Source organism: Dryobates pubescens, chromosome 10 (assembly GCF_014839835.1).
Source record: "Dryobates pubescens isolate bDryPub1 chromosome 10, bDryPub1.pri, whole genome shotgun sequence".
Lineage (NCBI taxonomy): Eukaryota > Metazoa > Chordata > Aves > Piciformes > Picidae > Dryobates > Dryobates pubescens.
The window spans coordinates 36,303,429-36,330,266 of record NC_071621.1 but is presented as its reverse complement, the minus strand read 5'-3'; the positions used below and the strand labels follow the sequence as shown (position 1 = coordinate 36,330,266).

Sequence of the window (26,838 nt, the reverse complement as noted above, 5' to 3'; positions counted from 1 at the left end):
GGAAAAAACCTCCTACCATGATAGTATCAAAAATTGATGTTAATTTTGAGGTGAATCTCCCAACATCAAAATCTCTCACTCCTTCGGTTCTAAGAGAATACAAGTTGTGTGTTTCCTGCTAGTAAAAGCACAAAGCTGCCTAACTTCAATGGTTCTTCACTTTATTATACCTCCTTGCCCAGTTTTGAGGCTATTATGAGAAACAGCATAGGTGTCCTAACACTTGTGACACAAAACATGGCATTAATTAAACCTGACTGTCACCTTCCTGGCCAGCCTTTGAATTTCCTTTATATTCATTTTTAGAGATCAAAACTATAAACCTGAGTAAGGTGATGACTAACAACTGCCTGTGTGAAAACTGCCCTGCTTAAATGGGCAGCTCCAATTGGTTGCTGTGCATAGTGTGGAGTCACCATCACTGGAGGTGTTTAGGAAGAGACTGGATGAGGCACTTGGTGCCATGGTTTAGTTTGATTAGATGGTGCTGGGTGATAGGTTGGACTTGACGATCTCAAAGGTCTTTTCCAACCTGGTTAATTCAATTCTATTAAATGCTATTCTATTCTATTCTATGCCATGCCATGCCATGCTATGCTATGCCATTCCATTCCATTCCATTCCATTCCATTCCATTCCATTCCATTCCATTCCATTCCATTCCCTTCCCTTCTATTTGTGTTAACCTGTGGAACTCCACAGTTGAATTAACATTTTCTGCCTTACAGCAACAAGGAAGTATTAAAGGTACTATAATGTGATGTTCATTCTTGTGCTACAGCCATCATTGCTCAGCACTAAATACAACAATTGAGCTGAAAGAAAAGGCATGAGAGCAATCTATTTGGGAAATGAGTCCTTTGCTCTTTTCACGCTTTGCAAATCAGCAGCTTATGATTCTTGCACATTTCTTTGTGTGTTTGGCATTTTCAGGTTTGATGAACCTATTTGAAGTGTGGTTCATTCAGGATGTCTTTGTGGGAAACCTTCCAGGGATGAATGCTGTTCAAATCAAGCTGTTCAAGCTTTATGATTAAGTTGTCTTATATCCATGACTGGGTGGGTGACTTAAATGTCTAAAATAACAATAAAATAACAATATCATCTCCTTTGCATCCTGAAGACTTCTCTTTTTTTCCTTTTTTTATGTTTTCTCCTGGTGATTGCTTGTGTTTGAGGCACTACAGAAGGCACTACAGAAGGCTCTGCAGGTACCCACATTTTACGGTTCCCGATCTTCCATATCGACAAGAAATTAGCTCCTCCCAGTGCTGGTAAAAAAGTGAATAGATAAAAAAAAGAGCAATCCAGAGAAGGCAGGTTGAAATGTCATTGCTAGCACAGCACTCTGAGAGAAACCAGCTCTTCATCAGTCAGTATCCAGTCGTGGCTACTGTACTGACATCTCAGGAAAACGATTTACATTATTATGGGGAAATCAATGAAACTTGCTGCTCAATATGCAGTGCCTGTCAATGGTGCAAATAAAACCTGTGTCAGGCTGTGTTGAAGGCTAGAGGAAGAAAAATAATGGAGATAAGTCTGTTGAATGTTGCAGGTGCACACTGAGATTCACTAGATTCAGTTTCTGCCTCAGCCACAAACTTCTGCCACCCTTTCCAAATCAAAAGAAAGACTTGTGACTGTTAAGCGGGACTTTGGTAGAGCTTTCTGTAGTGTAAAGCCAGGACTTTGATCCTTAAAGTCATTCGTGGTCTCACAGGTGTATGGAAGAAGTAGATGTTTTTAGAAGAGAAGGTCTTACAATTTGGGTTTGGACTCGAACTGGGGTTGGGCCAGTGTAGAACAGAACAGAACAGAACAGAACAGAACAGAATAGAATAGAATAGAATAGAATAGAATAGAATAGAATAGAATTAAACAGGTTGGAAAAAACCTTCCAGATCATTGAGTCCAACCTATCACCCAACACCATCTAATCAACTAAACCATGGCACCAAGTGCCTCAGCCAGGCTCTTTTCAAACACTTCCAGTGATGGTGACTCCACCACCTCCCTGGGCAGCACATTCCAAGGGCCAATCTCTCTCTCTGTGAAGAATTTCTTCCTCACATCTAGCTTAAACCTCCCCTGGCACAGCTTGAGACTGTGTCCTCTTGTTCTGTTGGTGGTTGCCTGGGAGAAGAGACCAACCCCCACCTGGCTACAACCTCCTTTCAGGTAGTTGTAGAGAGCAAGAAGGTCTCTCCTGAGCCTCCTGTTCCCCAGGCTAAGCAACCCCAGCTCCCTCAGCCTCTCCTCATAGGGGTTGTGTTCCAAACTCCTCCCCAGCTTTGTTGCCCTTCTCTGGATGTGTTCCAGCAGCTCAACATCTTTCTTAAACTGAGGGGCCCAGAACTGGATAAAGGACTCAAGGTGTGGCCTAACCAGTGCTGAGTGCAGGGCAGAATGACTTCCCTGCAATACCTTATGTCTCAGCACCAGCAGGATACCCATTGTCTTAGTACTGCTTGGCATCTCATGAAATAAAGAGTAATTAACACAAGTAGTCAAGATAAACAAACAAAAATAAGTCACATCTCTCAAACAGCAAAATGTTGTGGCAGTTTTTGTTATAATTTATACAATTTAATGAAAAAGATCATCTCCAAATGGCGTTTCTTGAAGTGACTCATGGCTGAAAGAGAACCTAATGAAATCTTTCAAACCAGCTAGTCTTCCATCTGAACCACACAAATGATGATCATTACCATATGGACCAGATAAAATTTTAGCATATTAACTCCCTTGTGGCTCCAATCAACTAAAGCAAGATGTTTAGTCCAGTGTCAGAAAAGAAGCACTGAGTTTTGTATGATGCCTGTGGATCCAGAGCAGTATCATGTTCTTCAAATCCAGAGAGCAGTGAGGTACTGAGGCACTCTCCCTTTGTTTCTTTAGAGATCTGAATACTTTTTATATTCTGGTTGTCATAGTTTTAAATAAAGCAAGGATTGCAATGCCTGCCTCTTTCCTCCCAACACCACTCACTAGTCATAGAATCATTGAATCAATAAGGTTGGAAAAGACCTCAGAGATCATCAAGTCCAACCTATCACCCAGCACCTCATGACTAACTAAACCATGGCTTCAAGTGTCATGTCCAATCCCCTTCTGAACGTCTCCAGGGACAGTGACTCCACCACCTCCCTGGGCAGCACATTCTAATGGCAAATATCTCATTCTGGGAAGAAATTTCTCCCCACCTCCAGCCTAAACCTCCCCTGGCACAGCTTGAGACTGTGTCCTCTTGTTCTGGTGCTGGTTGCCTGGGAGAAGAGACCAATCCCCACCTGGCTACAACCTCCCTTCAGGTAGTTGTTGATGGCAATAAGGTCTTCTCTGAGCCCTCCTCTTCTCCAGGCTAAGCAATCCCATCTCCCTCAGCCTCTCCTCACAGAGCTGTGATCCAGACCTCTCCCCAGCCTCATTGCCCTTCTCTGGACATGTTCAAGTGTCTCAATGTCCTTCTTAAATTAAGGGGCCCAGAACTGGACACAGGACTCAAGGGGTGGCCTAACCAGAGCTGAGCACAGGGCAGAATGACTTCCCTGCTGTGTCTGGCCACACTAATTCTGATGCAGGCCATTGGCCTTCTTGGGCAGTTGGGCACACTGCTGGCTCATGTTCAGCCTACTGTCAGCCAGTACCCCCAGGTCCCTTTCTGCCTGGCTGCTCTCCAGCCACTCTGTCCCCAGCCTGTAGCACTGCATGGGGTTGTTGTGGCCAAAGTGCAGCACCTGGCACTTGGACTTGTTAAATGCCATGCTGTTGGACTCTGCCCATCTGTCCAGCCTGCCAAGGTCCCTCTGGGGAGCCCTTCTACCCTCTAACAGATCAACTCCTGCTCCCAACTTGGTCCACCAGGTCAGGCAGCACTGTTCCAACATGAGCCGTTCAGACCTTCGATGGCTAATCACAGTGGTTTATGGAGCAGGAGTACCAAATCCACTTACTTGTGCAAGTTTTGTTGTACTTGGGGTTCTCCTGGGGGAAGCCTTCCAGCCGGCACTGGAACCTGTGCTGCCAAAATTCCTGAAACCAGGGATTTCGGTGATTGGTTTCTGGCCGAAGCTCTAAGTAGTAATCATCAAACCATTTCACATCAGGAGACTGGAGCTTGATGGTTATTCCACCAACAGCCTCATGCTGATATCCGTCTGTCACATCGTACCTGTCTGCCCAGCCGTCACTGCAGGGATAAAGGAAGGAGAGACAACATTAACCATTCCGAGGAACAAGGAAATTACATCCCTTCAGATGTGGTGTTGAAGAACGCACACTCACACCTGGCATTCCCAGTGGATTTCAGTCAAGCACCTGTAATACTTCTGCTGAAAGAACTCGGCATTTTCCTCCTCCTTGAGCTTGCTCGTTGTTGGCACCTCCTATTTCATCCTCCACCTCAGGTCACTGACACTGAAAAATCACAGCTCCTGGAATCTGCCATGTGAAAACCTGTGTCTGCATCACACTAAGCCTCACTGAGCTCTGGGGAGAAAATCTTGGATTCAGTGTTTTGCTGATGCTGAGTTGACACTACTCTCACCTGAAAGGAGGTGTCCTTGCAGACAGGACCCCTGGAACATGTCCAGAGAAGGGCAACAAAGCTGAGGAGGGGTTTGGAGCACAGCCCTATGAGGAGAGGCTGAGGGAACTGGGGTTGCTTAGCCTGGAGAGGAGGAGGCTCAGAGAAGACCTTATTGTTCTCTACAACTCCCTGAAGGGAGGTTGTAGCCAGGTGGGGGTTGGTCTCTTCTCCCAGGCAACCTGTGACAGAATGAGAGGACACAGTCTCATGCTGTGCCAGGGGAGGTTTAGGCTGGATGTTAGGAAGAAATTCTTTACAGAAAGAGAGATTGCCCATTGGGATGTGCTGCCCAGGGAGGTGGTGGAGTCACTGGAAGAGGTTAAGAAGAGACTGGATGGGGTGCTTGGTGCCATGGTTTAGTTGATTAGATGGTGTTGGATGATAGGTTGGACTTGCTGATCTCAAAGGTCTTTTCCAACCTGGTTATTTGTATCCTATCCTACCCTACCCTACCCTACCCTACCCTACCCTATCCTATCCTATCCTATCCTATCCTATCCTATCCTATCCTATCCTATCCTATCCTATCCTATCCTATTCCTTAGAGTGCAAAGGGCAGGCCTGTGTTGCACACCATGCCTAAACTGCACAATGGAGCATGGCACAAAGAGCCAGAAACAAATTTTAAATGGCACTGCTCAAGTAGAAATCCCAGCTTAGAGCTCAGGTGCTGAGACAGTATGGCATTGCATCTGAAGCAGTAAATCCTCTCTGCAGACATGACTAATGAAGCTGGGCAGAGCATCCTGTTTCTTGGTTTCTCATGGCTGGAGTACTACGGAGTTGTGTGACACTATATTGCATGCAGAATATTAATAACCTTCTGTGAAATTCTGGCCACAAGCAGCACACACAAACCAAACAACATGTGATGAACTTCTCAGGGTGGTTTCCATCTCTACAGCTTCACAATGGATTTTCTTGCACGTACTGACATTTACTATGTTTCACACAACTCCACTAAATACATTTTGAGTATTGAAGACTTCTGCTGCTTTATCATGAACATATTTCAATTTTTCAGAACCCCCAGGTCTTAGAGAATTGTTGAAGGATCTCCATGTTTTTCATGTTTTAGTTTTTTCCTTTAAAAAGACACTGATGTTATGGAATCTACCTTTAGATCTTAAAAATCAAATAACTTCATGATAAAAAATAACTTAATTTGCCTTACTTGAAAACTTCCTGAGTTGTTTAAAGCCAGTCCTAACTAGTTGAAGTTATTCATAGTGTGACTGATGTAGATGACCTTTATCTGCATGGTTCTGTTTTGTTTTGATCATTTGCTGCCTGGCTTAAGCTTTGCTCAGGTATTGCAGAGAGTGCAGAAAGCCCACTGCAGTCACCTGGTCCCCAGCACGTCCCCTCTTTTCTACACAGGGACTTAGTTGCCCTCACACTGTGCATAAGTTACAACCTCATACCACGATCCCTCCTGCACCAGGCACTGTTTCCACCGAAGCCTGGATTCTTTACTACATCTTATTAGCTCAGCTGCAATGTCAGTAAACAGCAGCTTCACCAGGGCAAAAAGTAATAGTAAATGTCTAGAATGAAAGTGAAGAGGCTGTTAAACATGCCTCAGGTTTCAAATGCACTAATTTGCTCATCACAAAATGAGTAAAATATACCTTCATGAAAGGAAAAAGATGGAAACTGATGCTCAGCTCAAATCCAGCACTTGGAAAATACACCTTCAAGCTTGGGTCTAATTTGGGGTGTTGGTGCTCCCAGCCACTCCCAGTGCAGGCAAACCCAGGATTATTTACTGGGCAAAAAGTCAGAGCCATTTATGGGTTGTTTTGGGATAAATGCTGCGGAAGATACGTTAAATTTACGATCAGTTTAACCTTTACTCTGAAACATTCATCTTAACCTTTGGCAAGCTTTTAAGCTGCTTTCCCCATCATCATAAAATCTGATGGGCTTTATGAATGCAGGAAGAGAGAGATTTTCTCTAGTGCCTTTTTTCAAATTTATTTAAAGAACTGAATAGCATCTAAGAGAATTGGAGCTCTGCTGCCAGTCTCACAGCTTCATAAGCTCCCTCAAACAACTTAGAGGAAAACTGTTTTCTTGCAATTAATCTCTCTGCAATGTTTCAGAACTTTGCAGACTTGATCCAGCAGAGTGCTATGAAGTTTATAATATTACTTTATGAACAGTGATTCCCTCTAAGTAGATCTGCAACAGAGATACCATTTTATAACTTTATTACATAACCCTTCTCAACCTTCCTACAGAAGGACTTCTTAATTCAACAGAGCTACTTTTCACTCCAATAAGCACTTCAGCATAGTTTCTTGGGTAAAAGGAGCATTATATAAACTAAAGCATATATTCTAGAAGGAAGAAAGTACAGATAACAAAGCTTCAAATGGATGAGGTGGCAAAGCAAAAGCTAAACTAATACTTAAAGGACAGTGAAAATGGAGTAGGAAAACAGACTTCCATAAACACCAAAAAGCACTGGTAGTGTGTGATATTCAAATTTTGCACCCACAGTAGAGTAATAACACCTATGGAATGGTGGTAACTATAGATATATTTGGGATATTAGACCTGTGACATCTTTGAACTCAGCAAGGAGTGGAAAGATGAGGGAGAAAGGGACAGAGAGAGAGATGACTGCTAACTTTCACAGTCCTGTCTGTTTCTCTTTAGACCTTCCTTCTCATAGTAGCTTAATTTTACTGTAGTAGGTGGTGATTGTACTCCACTGATGGATGTATTATGAAAGGTTCAGAATGATAGTGCCCATTTCTAAAGACTACTGGTTCAACTGAAGAAAGATCCTATGACACCAGAAACTGGCTGTGGCAAGGAGCTCCAAAGTCCAGTATAATCTCCAATCTCACCCACAGAAGTGGCAAGGTGCATAGGTTAGAATGGAATGGAATGGAATGGAATGGAATGGAATGGAACGGAATGGAATGGAATAGAATAGAATAGAATAGAATAGAATAGAATAGAATAGAATAGAATAGAATAGAATAGAATAGAATAGAATAGAATAGAATAAACCAGGTTGGAAGAGACCTTCAAGATCATTGTGTCCAACCCATCATCCAACACCACCTAATCAACTAAACCATGCAACCAAGCATCCTGTCAAGCCTCCTCCTGAACACCTCCAGTGATGGTGACTCCACCACCTCCTTGGGCAGCACATTCCAATGGGCAATCACTCTCTCTCTGTGTAAAACTCCCTCCTAACCTCCAGCCTAAACCTCCCCTGGTGCAGCCTGAGACTGTGTCCTCTTGTTCTGGTACTGCTTGCCTGGGAGAAGAGACCAACCTCTGCCTGACTACAACCCCCCTTCAGGTAGTTGTAGACAACCATAAGGTCACCCCTGAGTCTCCTCTTCTCCAGGCTAAATGGAATGGAACAGAAAGGAACGGAATAGAATAGAATAGAATAGAATAGAATAGAATAGAATAGAATAGTAGAGTAGAGAAGAGTAGAGTAGAGTAGAATTAACCAGGTTGGAAAAGTCCTTTGAGATCATTGAGTCCAACCTATCATCCAACACCATCTAATCAACCTAACCATGGCACCAAGCAAATGGTTACCACTAATGCAGTGCAGGACTGCCAGCTAATGAGAGGAATGATTCTTTGTATTAGCAATGGTGTGTGTAGAATGTTTATGTGAACAAGTGTTTAAGAACAGTTTCCTTGTGGGTAGTAAAACAAGTCCATGTGAATGATATTCCAGAAATAATTACAAAAGAGTAAAACCAGATTTAGTGCAACATAGATAATGTTAAAACATCACTACAAAAGTTTGCTTTTTCTGCCATGCATGCACACAGAGTGTAGATGTGGTGCTTCAGGACATAATTTAGTGGTCATGGTAGTTAGGTTACAGTTGGACTTGATGATCTTAAAGGTCTTTTCCTACCTTCATGAATCCATGATTGAAAAATAGAGTTGCATGTGAAGAAAGCTTATTGGGGAAGAAAGCAGTAGATGCACAGCTACACCACCAAAAGTAAAAGTGCCTTGTTGAGATATCTGTCAGGTGTAGGCAGCAATTCAGATATTTCACTCATCAACTTGCCAGGGTACAAAACTGTCACCAAGATAAGAGGACTGTGACACGCAGCTCTGGCTGCCCTCAATATTACATTCACATTCAGCACAGGGGGGAACTGCCTTTCAGCATCATGACATCTTTTCCCTTCACCCAGTCCTTTTGTGTTTATATTCATGGCCATCAGACTAATGTCTGGTGAGTTTTCCTGTAAAGGCTGCTGGTGTGATTCAGAGTCATAGCCATACTGGCTTTTAAACAAAACAAAAATAATCAACAAAAATGGCATTTAAGAATATTCTTGTGCAGCAAAGAAAATAAGGAATAACAGAGAGAAGGAAAAAAGGGAAGGCTTTTACAGTTGCAGTGTTAGCAAGAGGTGAACGTGAAATGGGATGGTCATTATCATTATGTTCTTTGTCTGCTATTAGATCTTACTTGTGTGGGCATATTTTCCCAGATGCCTTTTGTTTTTTGAAGGATATGGCAGGGTAGTGGAAATGTTAATGAAAAACTATCCTTCAGCAGACAGAAGGGAAGAGTTCAGCTCCTTTGCTAAAGGTCTGTTTACTCACAGTAAATCAAGCAGAGTTTTATATCACAGAGAGGCTCCAATAAATGACACAACAGAGCTACCATATTTACATGTATTAATAAATAAATATAACAATTAAAGTATACAAACACAATGCAACAGTTCAATGTTTTAGGTTATTACTTCATGCATAATTACTTCAAAGCACTTGAACAGAAAAGTAGAGGCAAAACAGACCCTATTTAGATGACTGGGTTGCACAACTGTAGGCACAAACTGTAAGAACCCTGCTTGATTCCTCCCCAGCTGCCCTGGACACTAATGGTAGGGAATAGCTCTTCCAACTCCTCTATCTGAGCACACCCAAAGAAGCAGGACTGCACTGTTGAATCAGGAGGTATTGTTCTAAAATATGAGAAACTGCATATATGACACTTCATTGTGGGTTCCTGGATTTTCTGTGGTTTGTCACTTCCCATCTTCATTGTGAAACAGCTAGCACCAAGGTGAGGTTCCCAGATGGGTGGCAGTGTTGTTCCAACTTCATCTGCTTTGCCTATCATATTGTGAGAGGAAGGAAAAACAGTTTTTGACAGTTAAGGTGCTGATACCCAAGAAAGCTGCTGATCTGCAGCTGATATGAAGAAATTTCCACCTGTTTGAATGAAGTCTTTTTTGTTTCTTCTGGAAAGAATCACCATGGGGAAAAAAAAAATAAAAGCCTTTAGATGAAGTGCTGCACAGAGGAAAGCTCCTGCTTGAAGCATTATGAAGGCATAGCAAAAAAGATACTTGATGACTCTAATTCAAAATGTATGATGGAGATGGCTGCTTTGGGCTCCTACAGAACAGCCAAGAAATTGCTAGCTCTCCTGAAAAACATTTACCAAAAAGTGAGGATAGTCAATCCCTATCAACAATGACCTAAGCATTTAGACTAGACTAGAATAGACTAGTCTAGAATTGAATAGAATTAACCAGGTTTGAAAAGACCTTTGAGATCATCGAGTCCAATCTATCATCCAACACCATCTAATCAGCTAAACCATGGCACCAAGCACCCCATCCAGTCTCTTCTTAAACACTTCCAGGGATGATGACTCCATGACCTCCCTCGCCAGCACATTCCAATGGCCAATCTCTCTTTCTGGGAAGAATTTCTTCCTAACATCCAGCCTAAACTTCCCCTGGTGCAGCTTGAGACTGTGTCCTCTTGTTCTGGTGCTGCTTGCCTGGGAGAAGAGACCAACCCCCACCTGGCTACAACCTCCCTTCAGGTAATTGTAGACAGAATTTAATTTAATGTAATAGAATTCCACAAAATGGCTTTAAAAAGACAAGAATGGCTTTCAGAAGACAAGATGCACATTACTCCAAGGGTGTCCTACATCTACAGTATCACAGTATCACAGTATAACTAAGGTTGGAAGAGACCCCAAGGATCATCGAGTCCAACCTGTCTCCACAGACAAACCACTCTCAGTTTAAACTAGATAAGAGAACACTGAAAACTTAATTTCATAGTTTCAGAGTTTCATTCATGTGCTCAGAAATGTAGAACATGGAAGGAATTAGGGCTATTCATTACTGGTCACTCTTACAGGTGGCAAGTGTGATAAGTGTCTGATTAATGTCATCAAATCCGGAAGGTGATCAGGAGAAAGGGTTTTGTGAGCTGCTACCAGAGCATTCTCCAAAACATTGAACTTACTGATAATGAGAGGCAGGAGAAGGAGTGCAATAGTTTGTTTGTAAGATTATTGGAAAGCAAGGGTGACAGTGCTTTGATACAGGCTGTAACAAGTGACAAGGGAGAGGAGACTTTTCTGTAGGTGTTTAATCAGTAGATGGGGACTGTTTGAGAAGGTTAAAACAAAAGACAAATTGGGTGCAAATAACCATGAAAAAAAAAATAACATGTGGGACTTTTAAAAGAATAAAAAGGAAAAACAGCAAACTGAAAAGCAGACTCGACACTAATCCTAGAAAACTTTAAGGGTAGCTCTCTTGCAAGCAATGTCTAAAGTAGCATTCCAAAATAATTTGAAAGTGCTTCATCAAAACGTGCTCTGCACAGGAAGGATACACTGGTGTGTCCATCTCAAAGATGGAAATACATGAAACGCAGAAACAGGCTCAAATTTTTAAGAATCAGTGTGAAAGAAGCATGTTAGACGGTGATATAATGAGAAAGGTCAAGGCACAAAATGAGCTGCAACTAACAGGGGACCTCAGAAGTTAGACAACAATTCTCTGAGCACTTTATTATGAAAGAAGGAGTAAAGAAAACGCTGGGCTTCAGTTCACTACAGGGAGAAAGCTGCTAAAGACAAATCCAGCTCAACTTTTAGCATCAAATTTCACAAAAGCAAAAGATAGTGATTAGCAGCAGAGGCAAAGGGTCAGCCCCAAAGCAGGGAGGTGATCTAGAAAACAGGTTTGCCCAAACTAGCTGAAGATTTATAGCCTAAAGAACCAAACACAGTGCTAGGAGAGAGATGCAACAACTGCCTTTAAGTACATAAAAACTGGAGCAGAAAAGATAATACTTCGTTTGTGTGTTGGTGAAATCCTTCATGACTTGAACTGATTGAAGGAAGACTCATTTTAGACAGCAGAAGAATACTCCTTACGGTAATGACTGAGAGGAAGAGAGTAGCTTGGAGGTGACAGAATAAGATAGATGAAGATCTACTGTGTCCAGTTCTGGGCCGCTCAGTTTAGGAGAGATGTTGACTTGCTGGAACGAGTCCAGAGAAGGGCAACAAAGTTGATGAGGGGTTTGGAACACAAGCCCTGTGAGGAGAGACTGAGGGAGCTGGGGTTGCTTAGCCTGGAGAAGAGGAGGCTCAGAGGAGACCTTATTGCTGTCTACAACTACCTGAAGGGAGGTTGTAGACAGGCGGATGTTGGTCTCTTCTCCCAGGCAGCCAGCACCAGAACAAGAGGACACAGTCTCAGGCTGCACCAGGGGAGGTTTAGGCTGGATGTCAGGAAGAAGTTCTATACAGAGAGAGTGATTGTCCGTTGGAATGGGCTGCCTGGGGAGGTGGTAGAGTCACCATCATTGGAAGTGTTCAGGAGGAGACTTGATGGGGTGCTTGATGCCATGGTTTAGTTGATTAGGTGGGTTGGATTAGTTGATGGGGTGGACATGATGATCTTGAAGGTCTATTCTATTCTATTCTATTCTATTCTATTCTATTCTATTCTATTCTATTTGATATGAATGACCCTGTCTTAGGGAAGCAGGGGCAGTCAGCTACATGGATTCTTGACATCCACATTGCCCTGTGGCAATTTGCTGTATTGCTTGTGTTGAGGTTTAACAGAAGTCTGGGAATTATAATTACATTAAGCCTGCAGGATCAGAGAAAGAATGTGGAGTTAAAATAATGCCCTTTCCCTCACAGTTTCCCTGGTTTCTCCTGATGTTTTTCTGTACTTCTTTTCTTGCTATTGCATTTTTCTCTCTGCGGTTGCTAGAGGAAGCATCAACAAACAGCATCAATTGATTTAGGATTAATCGAGTGTTTGACTGCACGCACGGCTAATTCCAGGGATGCAGTCGGAGTGCAGAGGAGTGAGCAGTGGGTCACACACCTGTGCCAGTCAGAATCAGGGTTTCTCTTCGAGAAAGGAAGTGACAAAATGCACCAAATGGAATAACACTTCCTCATGAACAGGGTGAAAGAAACAGGGGGGGAAATTCTTCTAATTAGAGCTAGCTCACATTTTACACAGTCAAGATGTTTGAAATCAAAAGCTGTTTTTTCAAAGAACAGGAAATGCTTGTTTCTGTTGCTTGTAAAATTCTCAGTTCCTTAAAATTATCCTAAATGAAAATGAGAGTGGGGGGGAGATGGGGGTGTGAAAAGAAGGTTTTAAAATATATTCCCCAATTAACAATATACCAAATACATCACTAAGACTAGACAAGATGCTAAAAGAAGCTGAGGGAGCTGGAGTTGCTTAGCCTGGAGAAGAGGAGACTCAGGGGAGACCTTATTGCTCTCTACAACTACCTGAAAGGAGGTTGTAGCCAGGTGGGGGTTGGTCTCTTCTCCCAGGCAACCAGCACCAGAACAAGAGGACACAGTCTCAAGCTGTGCCAGGGGATTTTTAGGCTGGATGTTAGGAAGAAATTCTTCCCAGAAAGAGTAACTGGCCATTGGAATGTGCTGCCCAGGGAGGTGGTGGAGTCCCCATCCCTGGAAGTGTTTTAGAGGAGACTGGATGAGGCACTTGGTGCCATGGTTTAGTTGATTAGATGGTGTTGGGTGATAGGTTGGACTTGATGATCTGAAAGGTCTTTTCCAACCTGGTCTATTCCATTCCATTCCATTCCATTCCATTCCATTCCATTCCATTCCATTCCATTCCATTCCATTCTGCTCATTTTATTATAACACTATATGCAATGATGCTTGCTGCTTGTCTTTTCTTAGATTTAAATTTATCATCTTTGTTGTCTTCTTTATCTTTTTCACCCATTTTGTAAAGATAAATGAATTTAAGGGTAATTCAAAGGAAAGGAATGAACTGTTTACTTGAAGCAGGATGACATACTGTTTTCTACAAGATGATGCCTAGAAGTAGCAGCTATGCAGTGAATTTGCAGATACATTGCACAGCAGATCACTGGTACTAATTATTTGCACAGCATCTAAACTTCCCTAAACTGAGAAAGGTTGTGATGGCAACTTGAGAGATTGGCAGACTATAGCAACATCCAATTTGCATGAAAACAGCAGTTTGCAGCGGTCTGCATCGGCAGTTCAGAGCTGCTAGGTAATTCAGCTAGACTGTAGCCCAGTCTACAAGAAAACAGTTTCCAATGTGTGATGTCCCTTCTTCATGCTTGCAAGCTCTCATAGCTAATCAGGCTAAACAGACAAAGTTCTGGCTTGGGATAGTTTGAAGGTGATGACAAACAATGTCAAGGATGTGACATGGGCACAGCTCCTGCTGAGCACCAAAATGAGAGGTCTGTGGACTAAAGATAAGAAGGCAGAGAGGGACTGTCCTGTTGTGATCTGCATAGACACAGTAGTGTCTCCAAGCTGGAGACTCTCTCATGCTTGTCCACACTCTGACACTGAAGTCAGCAAGAAGTTTCCATGCTTCAGTCTTCTCCCTATAGCCATCAGGAGGAACGGCTAAGCCTGTAAGAAGGGGATGGGAGGAGGAAGAAATCTTGGCAAATGGATTCTTTTCAGGAACCATTTTGTTCAGTTTTCATATTAGAAGAAGAATGTCAAAAGAAAGGGAAAAAAAATAAAAGTCATATGTCCTGTAGGAAAATCTAGAATTTATTTGGGAATTGGCCATCAGACACCAGAACTTCTTCCATCATTGCTTTGTTAGAGGGTGGAAGGATTACTTCACAGCCTTAAAATGCATTTTCTGAATATGGCAGCAGCTTTTCTTCTCAAGAATATTAATACCATTGACTCATATTTATAATTCACTCTAAGCTCCTCAAACTGCAAACTTCTCATGACAGCTTAAAAAACAACAGTTGCATAATGTCAGCAACAGCAGAAAAACAGGAAAGAAAAAAAAAGGCTCATCTCTTTGATCAAATACACATATGTACCAAGAAAAAACTGATTTTTATCCCCCACAATGTATCTGACTTCATGATGGGGCTAAAATGTAATGCACAATGCAATAGAATGTTATGTACCTACTAAGCCTATATAAGCAAATCCAGGTGTTGATGGAAATGATACAGAAAACCCCTATCATCTTGAAACACTAACACAAAGCTCTTTTATGTGCATCCCATGCACCTGAAAGGGAAAACTCTTTGGGATGAGCCTGAATGCAAAAGCATCTTCAGTTTGTTGCTTAGAGGTCTCAAGCACATGTCCTAAAGTGAGGGGCCCAGAACTGGACACAGGACTCAAGGTGTGGCTTAACCTGTGCTGGGTACAGGGCAGAATGACTTCCATGCTCCTGCTGGCCATGCTATTTCTGATGCAGGCCAGGATGCCATTGGCCTTCTTGGGCCACCTTGAGCCAAATATGGCAAATAAAACCAAATCAGACCTAGAATAATGACCCTAGCAGGGCAAACATGCTGAAATCGTCCTCCTGCTGAAACTACCTGAAGCTTTGCCACTGACATTAATCAAGACTGCCTCCCTAGCTCTGTGCTCAGATCAAGACATATCCCTCTAATTCACTCAGTGCTTGCCTTCAGACAATATAATGTGTGATGACTAGCTCATCCCTTGCACTCATGTTAGTATTACCCCTTGATATCCACAGAATTGAATCATAGAATGACTTTAGAAGCCCTTCATCTTCTAAATCTCAGTTCAGAATATCTCATGTGTCATAGGCTATAAACATGAAGTTCTTTCAGTTTATGTTTGAGGTGGTAGAGGCACATTTTAATGATTACCAGAGAAAGAACACCACTGGAAAGGTTCATTGCCATCAGATTGAAGAAATTGTGTCAAAGACCTTGCAACCTGCCCATTTCATCATTTGCTCCACAGCTTTCAAAGTCGAGTTCCTCTTGAAAACAGTCTGCTGGAGAAAATGTGCTGAAGTGACAGATAAGCTACCATATATACACAACAAGATTTAGCCTGGGCTGAAGAATTCTTTGCTGCAGCACATCACAAATCTTTTACAAGAGCTGGGGCAAGACTGCACAGTGACAGAATGCATTCATATCTTCGTGGCACAAAGCAATGTGAAACAAAGAATGATTTCCTTTGCTATATTTCTTTTACTGAAGCAGCTTGTAATTCTCATTTCCACAGATCCAGAAGCATAATTTTCAAAGGAGAATGCACTTCTGTGTACTCAACTCATTTTAAAGCAACTACTGGAGCTGTGCAATGCTTGAAGTTAGACACTTTAACTAAGTGACCATAATTCCCACAGTAAGGCTTTGTGTGGAGTTCTGTACTGCTGCACACACAGACATGACAGATTTAGTGTCATAAATGCACAGACCTTGCTTTACTATATCCAAATCAAACCTCACCAAATCCAGTCTTCTCTCTCTAATTGTCTTCATAAAAAAAGAATTCTTACATTCAGTCAGGATTCAAAGCAGAATTTGAATGACTTTAGCAAACACCAACTCACATGCCCTACCATTTCAATGGGTGAGAATTCATGTCACTAACACAAAGTAACATAAATCTGACATGAAGTAGTCTTCAGACATAAGGGATCATTCACATTTGACTGAAGTTGAGTGCAGCTTGAGCAGCCCTGTGAAAAGGACTTGGGGGTGATGATGGACAAGAAGCTGGACACGAGCAGGCAGTGTGAGCTTGAAACCCAAAAGGCCAATCACATCCTGGGTTGCATCAAAAGATCCAGAGAGGTGATTCTACCACTTTGCTCTGGTGAGACTTCACCTGGAGTACTGTGTCCAGCTCTGGAGCCCTCAATATAGGAAAGGCATGGACCTGATGGAGCAGGTCCAGAGGAGGGCCAAAGAATGACCAGGGATTGGAGCACATCTGTTATAAGGACAGGCTGAGTGAGTTGGGTTTGTTCAGCCTGGAGAAGAGGAGGCTCCGGAGAGACCTAATAGCAGCCTGCCAGGACCTGAAGGGGGCCTATGGGAAGGATGGAGAGAGACTGTTTACAAGAGCCTGCAGTGATAGGATGAGGGGAAATGGCTTCAAGCAAGAGAAGGGCAGATTTAGATTGGATATCAGGAAGAAGCTCTTCACTACGAGGGTGGTGGAACACTGGAACAGGTGGCCCAGGGAGATGGTTGAAGCCCCATCCTTGGAGATATTCGAGGCAAGACTCAGTGAGGCCCTGGGCAGGCTGATCTAGTTGGGGATGCCCCTGCTGACTGTGGGGAGGTTGGATTAGATGACCTTTGGAAGTCACTTCCAGCCTGGACCATGCTATAATTCTATGATTCTTGCTGCTTTGGTATATCACAAAAAAACCCCTAGCCCTGATTTCTCTCAGCATAAATATTGCTGAGATTTCTTCAAGATGCAATGACCCAGATGGAGGAAGAACTTAAAAAAATGTTAGAGAACTTACAGATACAAAGACCAGAAGCAGCCATTAGATCAGGACCATTACATTTTGCTTAGTTTCTTTACTCAAGTGGGCTGACTCTCACTGAGCAGCACTTTTATGGCTCCTTTATTGCACTCAGTTGGCAGAGACTGACCTTAACAAAAATGGGAATGGCACCCAAGGGTGATCTCCACACTAGGTGTGTAATTGCCTTCTGCTTAAGAGCTTTGCTTAAAATTAAAAGTAGCTAATGTATAAAGTTGGGAAAAAAGAAAACAAACAAAACCCCAACAATGATCAAGAGTATGCTTGAGAGGAAATGCATAAAAATGTGATGAGAGGATCAGATTTTAAGTAAAAATGTGCCATTTGACACTGTCTAAATGTAACTCTCAATCTGCACAGAAGAAGGAATTAGGATAGGTCTCTTAACCTGTTTTGGGTGAAAATACTGAATCACAGAATCACAGAATGTTAGAGGTTGGAAGGGACCTCCAGAGATCATCGGGTCCAACCCCCCTGCCAAAGCAGCATCACATAGGGTAGTCCACACAGGAATGCATCCAAGTGGGTTTTGAAAGTCTCCAGAGAAGGAGACTCCACAACCTCCCTGGGCAGCCTGTTCCAGGGCTCTGTCACCCTCGCTGTAAAGAAATGTCTCCTCATGTGCTAGGTTCAAGTTTACATCCATTGTTCTTTGTCTTATTATTGTGCACCACCAAAAAGAACTTGGCACCATCCACTCAACACCCACCCCTCAGATATTTATACACATTGATGAGATCCCCTCTCTGTCTTTTGTTCTCAAGACTAAACAGCCCCAGGGCTCTCAGTCTCTCTTCACAGGGATCATGCTCAAGTCCCCTAATCATCCTCATGGCTCTCCATTGGACTCTCTCTAGCAGTTCTCTCTGTCTCTTGAACTGGGGAGCCCAAAACTGAACACAGTATTCCAGGTGTGGTCTCACTAGGGCAGAGTAGAGAGGGAGAAGAACCTCCCTGGACCTGCTGGGCACACTTTTCTTGATGCATCCCAGAATGCCATTGGCTCTCTTGGCCACAAGGGTACATTGTTGTCGCATGGAGAGCTTGCAGTCTATTAGGACTCCCAGGTCTTTCTCCATGGAGCTGCTCTCATCAAAACCAATGCTTATACTTGTGCAAAGTCCTGAAGACATCATAATTGGGCTGTAGATTTCAGATCTGTGGCTATGGTCACCACTAATAAGTATTGCTTGTGAAATTTAGCAGCACCTCTTCTGTCTGTCTCTGCACACACAGGTCTGTCACTGAGTGCTGACATTCATCTGCTTTAGGGTTTTGCTTTGGTTTGATTTTGGGGTTTGGCCTTTTGTTATTGTTTTTTGGTTTTGTGTTTTGTTTTCTCTTGGGTTTGTATAGATCTGGCAGACAAAGATTTGAAAAGGAATGAGGGTTCATAGCTTATAAAAGGCACATAAAGGTTATCAAGGAAATGTAAATATCTGATCCACACTGCAATAACACACTCAGGTTTTATTTCACAAGGGGTTTCAAATATTGTGCTGCACAACACATTGCAGAGTTTAATTACACACAGATGCACAGAGATGGCATAAATTGCAGGAAACAGTGATGCAAAACCAATACCTGAGTCTTTTTTATAAAATACATTAGAACTCCACTAAGAACATTCCCTTCTGACTTGCAGTCATGCTGACATTGATAACTGTACTCAGCACTGGCTAGAACCACACCTTGAGTACTGTGTCCAGTTCTGGGCCCCTCAATTTAAAAGGGACATTAAAACACCTGAATGTGTTCAGAGAAGGACAAAGAGGCTGGGGAGAGGTCTGGAGCACAGCCCTGTGAGGAGAGGCTGAGGGAGCTGGGGTTGCTTAGCATGGAGAAGAGGAGGCTCAGGGCAGACCTCCTTGCTCTCTACAACTACCTGAAAGGAGGTTGTAGCCAGGTGGAGGTTGGTCTCTTCTCCCAGGTAACCAGCACAAGAACGAGAGGACACAGTCTCAAGCTGTGCCAGGGGAGGTTTAGGCTGGAGGTGAGGAGAAAGTTCTTCCCAGAAAGAGCAATTTGCCATTGGAATGTGCTGCCCAGGGAGGTGGTGGAGTCACCATCCCTGGAGGTGTTGAAGAGGGGATTGGATGTGGCCCTTGAAGCCATGGTTTAGTTAGTGATGAGGTGTTACATGATAGATTGGACTTGATGATCTCTGAGGTCTTTTTCAACCTTATTTGTTCTATGATTCTATGAGTCTATGATTTGAGGAGTACCTTGTTAATATTTCTAAGTGATATACAAAACATAGGACAAGGCAGAATGATTCCATACAGAATCTTTTATTTCTTGCTTTGGTGTATGCAAGCCTTTGAGGTCCTAGAGCAAAGAGAACGTATGATAATAGAGTGCAACTTATCATGATTTATCAGTTAATACATAACAAGGCCTTTCTCTGTGACAGATGGCTAATTGAAAGGTCTCCAACTACAGCAGCAAATTGTGGCTCCTGTATGCTAATATATATTTTTATCTATTCCTTTGTAAATGACACAATAATTGTAGGGATAGATTGCTTGCCTAAAATTTCAAACAACCTCAGTGTTATCACCACTGAGAGCCCAAGAGAGCTGGTTAATATTCAAACATTACCTCCTCCAAGCTCAAGAGAAATGTATCCCCATGAAAAAAGGAATCAAGTAAGGCAAGCAGAAGACTGCATGGATAAGCAAGGAACTCCGAGTCTCACCTCCATCCCTGGAAAGATGATGGAGCAGCTCATCCTGGAGGTCATCTCTAACCACATGGAGGACAAGAAGGTTATCAGGAGTAGCCAACATGGATTTACCAAGGGGGAATCCTGTCTGACTAACCTGAAAGCCTTCTATGAATCCACGACCAAGTGGGTAGATGAGGGAAGAGCAGTGGATGTCATATCTAGACTTCAGTAAAGCTTTTGATACTGTTTCCCATAACATCCTCATAGAAAAGCTCAGGAGATGTGGCATAGACACATTTCACAGGTCAGTGAGGTAGACTGGAAACTGGCTCCACAACAGAGTTCAGAGGGTCATCATCAGTGGCACAAAGTCAACTTGGAAGCCTGTGACCTGGCTGAGGGGATCGAGAGTACCTTCAGCAAGTTTGCTGATGATACAAAACTGGGGGGGGGGGGGTGGGGTGGCTGACACCTGTCAGGCTGTGCAGCCATCCAATGTGACCTAGACAGGCTGAGAGCTGGGTGCAGGCAAACCTCATGAAGATCAAGAAGGACAAGTGCAGGGTCCTGCATCTGGGGAGGAAAAACAGCAGGCACCAGTACAGGTCAGGAGCTGCCCTGCTGGAAAGCAGCTCCATGGAGAAAGATGTTGGAGCGCTGGTGGACAGAAAGTTCTCTGTGGAACAACAATGTGCCCTTGTGGCCAAGAGAGCCAGTGGGATCCTGGGGTGCATCAAGAAAAGTGTGGCCAGCAGGTTTAGCAAAGTTCTTCTGCCTCTCTATTCTGCCCTGGTGAGACCACACCTGTCCAGTTTTGGGCTCCCCAGTTCAAGAAAGACAGAGAACTGCTGGAGAGAATCCAATGGAGAGCCACAAGGATGATTAGGGGACTTGAGCATCTCCCCTATGAAGAGAGACTGAGAGGCCTGGGGCTGTTTAGTCTTGAGAAGAGAAGACTGAGAGGGGATCTCATCAATGTGTATCTGAGGGGTGGGTGTCATGTAGAGGGAGCCAATCTCTTTTAGGTGGTGCACAGTAATAAGACAAGGAACAACAGTTTCAAACTTGTACACAGAAGATTTCACCTCAACAAGAGGAAAAACTTCTTTACAGTGAGGGTGACAGAGCACTGGAACAGGCTGCCCAGGGAGGTTGTGGAGTCTCCTTCTCTGGAGACTTTCAAAACCCACCTGGATGCATTCCTGTGCAGACTACCCTAAGTGATCCTGCACTGGCAGGGGGGTTGGAGCTGATGATCTCTGGAGGTCCCTTCCAGCTTCTAATATACTGGGATACTGTAGATGAGGTCTGAAGAGGCATCATGCAGATGTCTCTGTGATGCTTGGGCCAATGATGTCATGAACAAGAACCCTTCTACAGATGACAGGAATTATTATGTTTTACTCTGTTTCTGACAAATCAGAGTTTCCATAAGGCTGGAATAATTTAGGGTGTTACAACTGTCTCTCTGCCCACACAGAATTAGTGTTACAAGGGGTGCAAACTATAACTCCAATGAAGCAAAAAATAAAGCACCTTCTGAGGATAATTTCATAGCTCTCAAAAGGTTTGAAACTTGCCATTGCTTCTATGTTTGCTGCTAAAATTGAATTTTCACTGGAGCTTTTGACATTTGAGGGGTTTATTTTGAGCTCAGAGACTTAATATATTTGGATCATCCAGCCTCATGTGTAAGTTTAGAAGAAGGAGATTCTAACTAGTTTTAGTGGGATAATACATTTGATATCTTTAATGAGAAAGATAATTAGTGATAGCAATGATAAGAGTAAGCTTAGGATTTGGGAGCTTAAATCTGAAGTCTTGGATCACCAGCCCTATAAGGAGAGGCTGAGGGAGCTGGGGTTGTTTAACCTGGAGAAGAGGAGGCTCAGGGGAGACCTTATCGCTCTCTACAACTACCTGAAGGGAGGTTGTAGCCAGGTGGGGGTTGGTCTCTTCTCCCAGGCAACCAGCACCAGAACAAGAGGACACAGTCTCAAGCTGTGTCAGGGGAGGTTTAGACTGGATTTTAGGGAGAAGTTCTTCATAGAAAGAGAGATTGGCCATTGGAATGTGCTGCCCAGGGAGGTGGTGGAGTCACCATCCCTGGAGGTGTTTAAGAAGAGACTGGATGGGGTGCTTGGTGCCATGGTTTAGTTGATTAGATGGTGTTGGGTGATAGGTTGGACTCGATGATCTCTAAGGTCTCTTCCAACCTGGTTAATTCTATTCTATTCTATTCTATTCTATTCTATTCTATTCTATTCTATTCTGTTCTGTTCTTCATGGGCTGAGAACCCCAGACTCATGCTTTTCTGTATTCGCCACACATCTATACTTAAATACATCTATATTTTTATAAGTGCTTTAACCAATTGAATAGATCATATAAAAAGAAAGATGAAGAAGAGATGTGGGGGAGGTAAGAGACAAAACTCTCTTAACCAACACCTTCAGGAATTAAATTTATCAAAAGTCCTTTTCTAGTAGGAACTTGTTTCAAAATAGACTTGGCACCTGGGGTCTGACACAGCTAAAGATATTCCATCTTTTGATCTTTTATAGCCCAAGCTGCCTTCTAAAAGGCTATCAAAAGGCTTGTAAAGGAAATTAAAAAGATTACTCTAAGGTGCCTATATTAGTCACAGGAATCTTAAACTGCTAAACCAGCTTTTGGAATAACTTGATGTAACTCTGCATTCGAGGTGCCTGTGCACATCAAAGGAATTAGGGAAGAGGAATACAATCTTTACCCAAGAAATCAAACAGAGTTCCTCAAAATAAAAATATAGCTTTCATTTGTAGTAAAAAACCCAATCCCAGCCTAATCCTCTAGAAGTAATGAGGGGAAATAAGCTGAATTTCCACACTTAGAGCAATCAAAACTGCCAGAGGATTTTATTACTTTGAAATTGCAAAAAAAAATAATTGAAGAGAATGTTGATATGATGAAATGTTATTAAAAAAGGGCATTAAAAAAGACATGAAGAGACATGAATAGAAGTATTTTGCCTAATCTAGGGCAGTAGTTACCAAATCATGAGGTATGGACACAACCCAAACTAATACATTCTCTTGATGCATACTCTCTCAGTGGATCACTTCTGGGTGCTATGAAATTCGGCTAATAAAAACTGGGAATTACTGACCCAGAAGATGCATCCCCATGTTATTCAGAAAGCTGTACTTAGTTTTGCTGCATGATCATTATTCTCTGGGTAAAAAACATTTAAAAAGATGTTGTTTTCTGACAGCAAAACAAAACAAAAAGGCTCTGATCACAGATAATGTCACAGGGAAAAGACAGAAGGCATCTGGAATGTAGGAAAGGTTTTATTTGGTTCTCTTCTGTTGATGGCCTTCTTGGTCTTTTCCAGCAGATGATTGGAATGGAATGGAATGGAATGGAATGGAATGGAATGGAATGGAATGGAATGGAATAGAATAGAATAGAATAGAATAGAATAGAATACACCAGGTTAGAAGACACCTTTGAGATCATTGAGTCCCACCTATCACCCAGCACCATCTAATCAACTAAACCATGGCACTAAGTGCCTCAGCCAGGCTCTTCTTAAACACCTCCAGTGATGGTGACTCCGCCACCTCCCTGGGCAGTACATTCCAATGGCCAATCTCTCTTTCTATGAAGAACTTCTTCCTAACATGCAGCTTAAACCTCCCCTGGCACAGCTTGAGACTGTGTCCTCTTGTTCTGGTGCTGTTTGCCTTGGAGAAGCGATCCATCTCCACCTGGCTACAATCTCCCTTTGGATAGTTGTGGAGAGCAAGAAGGTCTCCCCTGAGCCTCCTCTTCTCCAGGCTAAGCAACCCCAGCTCCCTCAACCTCTCCTTATAGGGCTTGTGCTCCAGAAGATTGTCAAGTTCTTTGGGACACTTTCATGATACTCTGGCAGCAAAGACTTGGATCATTCCCTGAACAAAATTAACATTGTAAGGTGCTGTTTTTACTGAGGTAAGCAATGTAATGCAACCAACAACATTTCATGCTCCTAGGTGTCTGCATTGGCTCAAAGCATGACACTGCCAGTGGCTCATAGCAAGGCAGCAGAGAATTCTCTTTTCATGTTAATTTAGAGTTTGCTGATCTTCAAAGTGTATCTGCAGGAAAGAAGGTCTTGGCTGTAAATGCACACACACAAAAGTGAATTTAATAATAGAGCAGGAGTGTATCTGCAGTGCCAAAAGGAAAAACCAAAAAACAACAGCAAAACCCAAACAACAGAACAGAACACCTCAGGAACTGTCCAAATGAGAGCAAGAAAGAAAAAATAACAGAAGGCTGCACCCACAGGAAAATAAATAAACAAACACACCAACCAATACATAAATACATAAACCAAGCAGCATTTACAGTGGATGTATAAGAAAACAACTGCAGTGAGTTCTATGAGAGAGGGATAGTTTTTCCCTTTCCTTTTTTCTCTAGGATGTTTGCAAATGCCAAATGACAACAGCACAACATTCCAGCAAAGAGACAGCAGTGGTGCCAACTGCAACTCTAAAAAGCAGCATTACAGAGGTACTGTTTTTATTAGCAAATCTATGGGGGGGAATATTCAAGCAGCTAGGCATGCTCACTGAGCATCTTTGAAGAGTATCTCTTCTGGTTCAGCGTCCAGTAACATCACATCTTTTACTACATCTATGGCTTTTGCACTAGCTGGCTATTCTGCCATGAAACAGCATGATGCCATCTTGCTATCTCTGTGATCTGGTTCCATCTCTTTGATCCAGTGCCCTTTCATAGCAGAATCACAGAATCATCCAGTCCAACCCCATTGCCAGGGCAAGATCACCTAAAGCAGGTCACACAGGAATGTGTCCAAGTGGGTTTTGAATGCCTCCAGAGAGACTCCACAACCTCTCTGAGCAGCCTGTTCCAGTGTTCTGTCACATGCACAGTGAAAAAGGTTTTCCTTATGCTCATGAGGAACCTCCTATACTCCAGCTTGCACCATCTCAAAGGTCTTTTCCAGCCTGGTTAATTCTGTATTCTGTAACTGCTCCTTGTCCTGTCAGTTGACATCCCTAAGAAGAGGCTGGCTCCATCCCCTTGACACTTGTCCTTTACACGTTTATGAGCATTAATAAGGCCACTCCTCAGTCTCCTCTTCTCCAAGGTAGAGACCTGGCTTCCTCAGCCTTTCCTCATCAGAGAAATGCTAGTGTTTGCAGAATGCATTGCGTTTACACTCTTCTTTGATGTTTTCTTGATCTAGTAGCACATTAAGAAGCACAGGCTAATAAAATGAAGCTCTTGGTGATACTAGAACTAGAAATCAGGTTTGAGAACTCCTTGAGAATTTATAATGAAGAAGCTGTTTGATGGATTGGTTTTTGTTGGTTTGGTTTGGTTTTGCTTGGTTTTTTGTTGTTTTGGTTGGTTGGTTGGTTTGGGTTTTTTTTCCATCTAATAAGACAAAGACAAAGATTCCTACTGACCTACAGGTGTGCTGTGTAAAATCCTGATTCATTAGAATCAGCTGCAAGTGCCTTGTGGATTTGATTTGTAAACCAATCCTAATTCCATTCACCTGTTCTAATTGCAGAGCAATTAGAATTGCCTACTTATTTTCAGTGTGTATGAACTAAACTTCACACCCTAGTAGTTTATAAAGGATAAAATGTTAATTCTATTCTATCTTCTGAAATATTTACTATAACTGGATAGAATAGTGGACAGTGTAAACCATTAGGTGAGGCTCAACAATACATCTGCTGCATGCAGAAATTGTGTTTTGACAACTTAAATGAAAAATTTAGCAGGAATATATCTACTTTTTAGTCTTTAAAAAGGTGGAAGAGATCTACACTGACCTATGCAGGCCTCACTTCCATTGAAACAGCAAATTTCATCTTACCAAAAGATTTGAAATCCTGTGAACTTTGTGATAGGCAAAGCTTTCTTTTAAAAGGCAGACAGTCCTACTGGTTTGTGTTTTGCTGTTGGGTACAGTGAAGTGTTAGTTCTTTAATGTGATCATTGGAATGTGCTGCCCAGGGAGGTGGTGGAGTCACCATCACTGGAGGTGTTTAGGAAGAGACTGGATGAGGCACTTGGTGCCATGGTTTGGTTGATTAGATGGTGTTGGGTGATAGGTTGGACTCAATAATCTCAAAGGTCTTTTCCAACCTGGTTAATTCCATTCTATTCTATTCTATTCTATTCTATTCCATTCCATTCCATTCCATTCCATTCCATTCCATTCCACTCCACTCCACTCCATTCCATTCCATTCCATTCCATTCCATTCCATTCCATTCTTCTATCATTAAAGTATAAAATAGTTAACACTTCTTACATGATTGAAAAGTGGGACTCCAACCCTCTCTGAGCCAAATTCAGAATTATCTTTATATTTTGCATTTCTAAGTCATTTTTGCTCTTGTCTCGTGGTACCAGAAGTAGATGCAGAAAGGAACATTATGAAGAATAGCTTACTATAAATACAGAAGATGGCTGCTGCTTTTCATGTTTTGTATAATGACTGCTTCACACAGACTACAATCTTAGCAGTCCTGTCAGTGGGACTGAAAAGCCAGCCAGTATCCGTCTGTATGCCATTCAGGCACCCTTTCCACCGAGGGTTCACTGTACTCTCCCTGTCCCGGTACAGACTGCTTCCTGGGATGTACACCAGACTGAATGAAGGAGATGTGATCAAATTATCTTAATTTCTTTTTTTTTTTTCCCCTTCCTTTCCAAATCTTGCTGGGATTTAGGGTGGGGTTTTTTTCTGAAGAGGCTTGGATGGTGAAAAGCCTAGAAGGCAAGTTTCCTCCCTCCTGGTCAAGGGCTGTAAACCTTAAACTAGTGCATGAAAGGCAAATAACGTTTACAACTAACTGCAAAGCCAAGGTTGTGAGAGTGACTGGGAGGGATCAATCCTGTAACTATTACATTTTTCATGGCATAGTCCCTA

General features: G+C 42.6%; 1 protein-coding gene across 1 annotated transcript in view; it reads right to left on the bottom strand.

The window, feature by feature from the left end:
* Positions 1 to 26,838, bottom strand: part of GRM5 (glutamate metabotropic receptor 5) — a 259,462-nt gene that overhangs the window by 51,855 nt on the left and 180,769 nt on the right. The window contains 1 exon segment of the mRNA XM_009901510.2: positions 3,957 to 4,192. Coding sequence (XP_009899812.1) covers positions 3,957 to 4,192 — 236 coding nt within the window.